Source organism: Egretta garzetta, unplaced genomic scaffold, assembly GCF_000687185.1.
Source record: "Egretta garzetta isolate BGI_Z169 unplaced genomic scaffold, ASM68718v1 scaffold289, whole genome shotgun sequence".
NCBI classification, from domain to species: domain Eukaryota; kingdom Metazoa; phylum Chordata; class Aves; order Pelecaniformes; family Ardeidae; genus Egretta; species Egretta garzetta.
In genome coordinates, this window is record NW_009260801.1 from 53,133 (window position 1) to 60,037 (window position 6,905).

The window sequence follows — 6,905 nt, forward strand, 5'->3', positions numbered from 1 at the left end:
GAGCATTTCCCAAGTCCATCATAATCATTCAGACCATGCTTTTGTTTTGTTGGTAAACATTGTTCTTTAATTCAAAAAACAGTTTGTACTGGCCTGGGGAAGCCTGTCTCATTTGATAATGGGCTCTGAATCCAGTGGATTATTGCAGGGATTTTATCTTGCGGTAATCTCCAGGGAGAAATGTACAAACAGCTGGGAGAGCAAGGAGGAGCTGCATTGTGCGGCAGGAGTTTGTGGAGCAGAATTGTGGGGCGCTGGAGCGGATCTCAATACCAACATGAATCTTTTCTGTTTTTCTCTGGTAAGTGTACACACACATGTTTTTATTTAGTGGGTTGCTGAGTTGATAAACTCAACTGGTGGGTGTGTTTGGATGGAAAAAAAAATCAAGGTGTTATATCACGAACGGTGCAGGGGTTGTGTAACAACAGCGAGTCTCTCCAGCATAGATGAAAGAGTTTATGTATGAGAAACTATACATAGCAAAATATGATACAGTAAAAATAAGATGAAGCAAAAAGCATATAGTAAATGTACAGTGCACTACCTATTACAAAACCATGAACATTTAAACATGCAGCATTTAACCCTAACACAGCAAAATGCCTCGTATGTATGTTAAAATTACTAAATATATGTATGCTATAATTTGCTTGAAGCTAGTTTTTTTTGAGATAATAGTATCTGTTCGCCTTCTTTAATAGTTTGGGAGAACTGCTAGAACTTCTCAAGAATTAGTTTTCTGTTAGCCAAGCATGACTACACAGTCATCTGGGCTAATCCAGTCATATGGCAATATTTACTCACAGACAGAGTTGATTTAAGACCCTCTTCAAGGTTTTGGGTTTTTTTTTTCCCACTTTCTCTCTCTCTCTTTTTTTTAAATTTCTCCTTCCTTGCCCCAAGACAACTGGTCAGAATGAACAGGTAAATCAGGATAGGAAATCCATGGAAACTGTTTCTGTTTTCAAAGCTTAACCATCTGCTAATACCAATGCTCAGTATTAGTAATGGTAATTAGATGAGTCTATTTGCTGTATTTACACAGCACAGTAGATCTGTTTGCCTATTTTTCATCTTTTGTCCAGATTTTTAGTATATCTTCCCCATATGTTTAGAAAGAACAATAAAAATCAGTATTCAAACTGCACTGGCACAAATTCAAATAAGGGAGCTGCTTTGCATAAGCCGTTGTTTCCTATTGCTAATGCTATCTTAGTGCAGAGTACTGCTGTTCTCCAGGTCATAAGGATTAATAGCTGTTTTGGAGTACTTAAAGAAAAATGCAGTGGTATTTTAGGATTCTGTGGCAAGAGTCTCTCATAAAAAAAAATTCTCTGGGAATTCAATTACACTTTTCATTGTAGTTTACTGTGAATACCTGTGTATTTGTTCCAAGTTAACAAGGGGTTTGTGGTATAATCTGTAACAGCTTGAAAATCCTTGTTTCTGAAGTTCTTTGGGACAGAACTGTTCTATCAATATTTTATTGTTCCATTGGGGCAGCTTCTTACTTTCTATGTAGTTCACTTTTTAAAAAGGTGTTGAGCCCCGTATCAGTTGAGAAATCAGCATTTAGACAAAATGCAAGGTAGATTATGTAGGTGAGAGTAGGTCAAGTTGCAGTTTCTCTGTTAAGCTGGGTATGCAGCAACTGGAGTCTCTGTGAGAGAGATAATGACTGCGGTAATAATGAATGGTTCAGACAAGTGAAAGCTAGTGCCATGATCGTTTCTATAATGAAATAATTAGTTCTGTTTAAAGATTGCTGCTAAGAAGATAACCGCTGTTCTTTACAAGCTTTCCATTGGAGCCATTCTGTCTGCTTTGGTAATCCTTCAAGCACCTAGCAAAACACCTCACAAGTTATCCAGATCTAAAGATAATTCATAGGTCACTAATGTATTTCATAAACCTCAGAGTCCTATGCAGTCCTGCCTATGCATGCGACACAGTCCAGTTGCTTTCTGTAATCAGATCGTCTAGCTCAGAGATGAGCTAGTGCTCCAAGTATGTACACTAGCTACTTCCACTCTGTCGGCCTGGGACTGTGAAGGCAACAAAGTGGTTGAAGTATCAATACACAGGTATTTTTTTCCTCAAGAGAGTCACGTCAGAAATAATGCATGGCAACAAAATAATTAGGCTTTAAAAACAACTTTGAAAGACACTGGAGGAGCCAGTTCCTTAGGAGATGCAAACAGGCACTGATGAACAGAAATCATGGCTGATTTACATCAAGTGAACATCTGGAGTAACCGCTAAACCTGAAACCATGGAAGAGAAGTTTAGACTATTGGCAGACAGAACAAAAAGAGCTGTCCAAAAAATAGGATTCTCATGGAAGTATTTTCCTCACATAGACTGACAAGATTTCAGACTGCAACAAGTGTGTGCTTGTGTGTACATGTGTGTCTACATATGAATATATTTTTAAATGCATTGTTTTATAGCTCAGACAATAGTTTTGTACCCTCTGGAGTATAGTGGTTGAAGTTAGCTACAACCTGAGGGAATGACAAGAATATTCTGTTTAAAAACAGAGTAGAACCAGACTTCTGGCTGATCCAAGGTGGTGGAACACTGCAGTAGTTAAAGGAACATCTGTTTATGCTGTTGGATTTGACTCTCTTTGGGTTTGCTTTCATACCTGTCCATAAAACTGGGACATATTTTTAGCATGAGAGAGACAGTGTTATGGGCCAGCCTGGCAAGTGGTGATGTGGAGGCTGAAGACACTCAAGAGTCACAAGGTGGTTGTATGGACTTTGGAGCCTGGACTGGATTCTGCCCTTCCCAGGGATGCAGACAGAAATTATTCCAATCTGTTGCCACCTGGGAGCCCTTTGATCTCCTAGTATGAGTGCTCCAGCATGGGGTGTTTCCCCAGCTTTGTGTCCTTAGTTGACTTCAGAATGATTTGGTTTTTCAACTGAGATTAATTTCGCATCAGAATGATTACCTTGGTCTCAAGGGATTTGCAGACAAATTAGATTTGCCTTCAAAACCTTGTGTCCCTTTTCCATTTACAAAATGATCGAATGCATAAATGTCACTTCTTTTGTAGACATATCATGTTATAAGGTCAACCTTAGACCCTGAATTTCCAATGTCTTTTCCATCTTATGGTGCTTAACATGTCAGACAATTAAATCAGAACAATACTGTTTGTTTTACGGACAATATACAGAGAGGTGTCCAAATCAAGCACTGTTTCTGAATGAATTGCAAGAAATTATGTTTACAAACCATCTATTTGCATAGCCTGCCTAATAAATGTCAGCATCCTACAAATCTGAGAAATAAAAGGTATTATTGAATCATCAAGTCCTTTAGTTAAGGTAAAATCTTTATTTTTTTAAATATTATTTTCCTGAATCAGCTCTCCTATATTGAGGATATATACATGGGTGTTAGCTCCAATTCACCTGGAGCACTACCAGTTAATCCTGTCCTGGGTTATTCTCTTTTCTGATAGTATTTACTCCTGGAAGCAGCAGACATGTCTCCTTAGATGCATCCATCTTTGACCTCAGTTGTACACTTAGCCCAAATAACAGTTTTTTCATGTATTTCTCTACTTTTGGACCCACGAGGAAGGCAGAGGCTCCAACTCTATTGATAAAGTACACACATTCAGGAACTTGTCCAGGCATTAAGCCTCCTTGGCATGCAAGAACCTGTGTCTGTTCTAGCAAACCCTCCAAAACAAGGTGGCTGCATGCAACCTGCCTGTCAAGTATGGGTTTGATGGTGTTTTAACAACTTTGCCAAGGAGTTGTTTGGATGTCTGTTAGTTGACAAGTGCGGGCCAGGGACTGTTCTGGCAAGGGGCACCAGTGCAGGTGATCATGTTACCATACCCAGGTTCATTCTTGTCCATCATTTCATTTACTAAGAGAGGTACAGCCAGATATATTTCTGTTTCAAAGAAAACCCAAATTTCAGTAAACTTTCCTTAAGAAAGCAGATGTGAGGGGCATGAAAGACTTCCTTACACAAAACTATACTTAATGGCTAGATCCTACCTTCTTTGGCATTAGTAATGGAACTAATGAAGACAGGGAAGAATTTCAGATACTTAAGAGGTGCCAACATTTTTTAATTTCAGAAACCTGTGCGAGAAGGGCGGTAAGGCAAGGATACAACATTCCTAATCACAGGGTTGCTCAGATCAGTTATTCAAGTTGAGCACTGATCTCAGGGTTTAAAGCAAATAAGATCCCTCACATTTGTCTATTTGTCTTCCATATGGTAGCTTTCTAACCACATCTTTTGCTAGTAAAACATAAAGTTAAGTACTGATTGAAAGTCTAATCATCTTAGTGATTTTCAGTAGCATTGAACTAGTTATATATTTTATTTTGATAGTTGGTTTAAAGATGTGCTGGCAGCACAATGTAAAATATGTTACACCTAAAGTTATAAACTGAAACAGCCCTTGGCACTAACTAATGTTTCTATGGTGAAAGATGCAGAGAAAAGAAGCATTAATGAAAGCTGTAGAATAGATATATTACTAACTTTATGTTAATATTATTTAATCACATATATTAACTCCATATGTTAAAGAAACCATAGGGTAAATAGAAATATGCTAATGCTGCTGTGGCTATTGGGGTGTGATGTTACTTAGAAATGGATTTGACTTAAAAATATGTGTTTTAACAAAGAAGGATTAACTGAATGTGGAAAGACCATGCTCTATAGTATGAGTAGAAGAGATCTGAGTGGTTGAGCTCTGTAGTGCTTCCCATGTCATCATCTTCATATACTCCTTGTTCATTTTAGCTGGATTGCTATCATCCCACCATACACAGGAGTTCACATTTAAAGACTGAGCTGGAGAATGACCTGACTGCATTACTAAATGCACCTCTCTCCACCTTATGATCGATTTAGTCTCTTCATGCCATGATAATAATATCATGCAAAGAAAAGAGTTACAGACAATTATTTTCTTCTAGATCTGAACTAGGACCTTTTCTCCCATAAAACTCCTGAAGCAAAGGGCTTCAAAAGGCTTTCTCATCCCATGTAGGAGAAAGGAAATGTACTAATTACTCCAGAATTAAGTTAATGTTTTCTTCAGCTATCTTTCATATTGTTCTGTGATGTTTAGTGCGCTCAGGACTACTCAAAGAGTTCCAAGAGGACAAGGGGCAGTGGGTACAAATTGAAGCATAAGAGGTTTCAGCTGAATATGAGGAAGGACTTCTTTACTTTGAGGGTGACGGAGCACTGGAACAGGCTGCCCAGGGGGGTTGTGGAGTCTCCTTCTCTGGAGATATTCAAAACCTGCCTGGACAATGTCCTGTGCAACCTGCTCTAGGTGAACCTGCTTTAGGATGGGGGTTGGACTGGATGATCTCCGGAGGTCCCTTCCAACCCTTGCCATTCTGTGATTCTGTGATACATGAAATTGACAATTTTGTTGACATTGCATTCTTTGGTATAAAAGTAGACCTAACAAAAATTAAAAAAAAAAAAAAAAAGGAAGGAAGAAAATTTCAATTTCAGTTACATACTTCAAATTGTCCTGAAAGAAAGTTATTTCTTTCAATATTTACCTCCTACAAAGTATACCACCAGTCAGCAAAGAAAACTCTTTTGTTATCCAAAGATGCGCTTTCTCTTTGTTGGGAACTCTCTTTCTCAGTCTTTTTTGCTTTCTTGTGCAGGCTTCCCTTCTTGCACTTGCTTTCCTGGCCGCCCTCTCTTGCACCCGCTCTCTCTCTTATGGGCACTCACTCTGTCTTGTGCCTGCTCTTACACAAGCCCGGTCCCTCGTGTGCCCTCACTCTTTCTCGGTCCCTCACTCCTTCCCACACTTGTGCCCTTTTTTGAGCCTACCCTTTTTTGAGCCCTTGCACTCTCTCTTCGTACCACCCAAGCTCTCTCATTCTGACACTCAGTCTCTCTGCCCCCCGCCCCCTCTCTCTCTCCCCCATGCACTTGCTCTTTCTCACAGCTGATAATGCTCTTTCTTGTGGTCATTCCCTGTCTCTCAACCTGTTCTCTTTCTTGTGTCCTTACTCCCTTCCTGACAGTCCCGTTCTCATGACCTCACCCCCTTTCTTGTGACCTCACACCCTTTCTCTCAACTTTATTCTTGTTCTTTCTCATGCTCTCACACTCATTTTTCCATGCATGCTTTCTCTCTTTCTGCCATATTCTCTTTTGGTTTCAGGTGCAGTCCCTCTCTCAATCCTTTTTTATCTCTATCTCCCCCTCCTCAGTCTCTCCCTCTTTCTTCCTCACGCCCCACTCTCCCTTTTCAAGCACTTGCCCTCTCTCATGCTCTTGCTTTCTTGTGCTCATGTGCTATTTTGGCCTCAGCCCTACCCCTTCTTGCACTCACCCTTTCCTGCGCACTCATGCTCTCTCTTTCCCGCATGAGCTTTCTTTTTTTGTGAGTACGCTTTCTCATGTGCATGCTCGCTCTCTTTCACATGTAGTCTCTCATTCTCCCTCTCACATACACATTTTTTCTCAGATGCACACTCTCGCACATGCAGGCTTCCTTTCTCATGATCTCTCCTTTTCCCATGCCTTTGATTTTTTTTTTTTTGTGTGCATTCCCTTTCTGGGGTGCTCCCCCTTTCTTGTTGCCTTGCTTTTTTGGTGCCCTCCCCCTTTCTTGCACCCTTCCTATGTTCCCCTAAGAAACATACTTGCTGTTTCTTATGTAACCACAATCTCACATGCTTACGTGCTTTATCCCACCCTTGTGCCTTCCTTTCTTGTGCCCACCCCTTCCACGCCCTCACACTCACCATCTCTCACATGTGCTTTTTTCTCATGTGGTCTTTCACATGCACTCTTTATCTACCTCATTCTTTAGCACTCTTCCTCACTCTTGCGTGCATGCACTCACTCTTTCTCATGCCTTTGCTCTCTTGCTC

The 6,905-nt window shown here is 40.2% G+C and overlaps 1 protein-coding gene across 1 annotated transcript in view; it reads left to right on the top strand.

Moving 5' to 3' along the window:
• Positions 1 to 277: 277 nt before the first annotated feature.
• LOC118453090 (putative uncharacterized protein ENSP00000383407) overlaps positions 278 to 6,905 on the top strand; it is a 34,153-nt gene continuing 27,525 nt past the window's right edge. The window contains exon 1 of the mRNA XM_035902210.1: positions 278 to 301. Within this exon, the coding sequence (XP_035758103.1) occupies positions 278 to 301 (24 nt within the window). The remainder of the gene's footprint in view (positions 302 to 6,905) is intronic.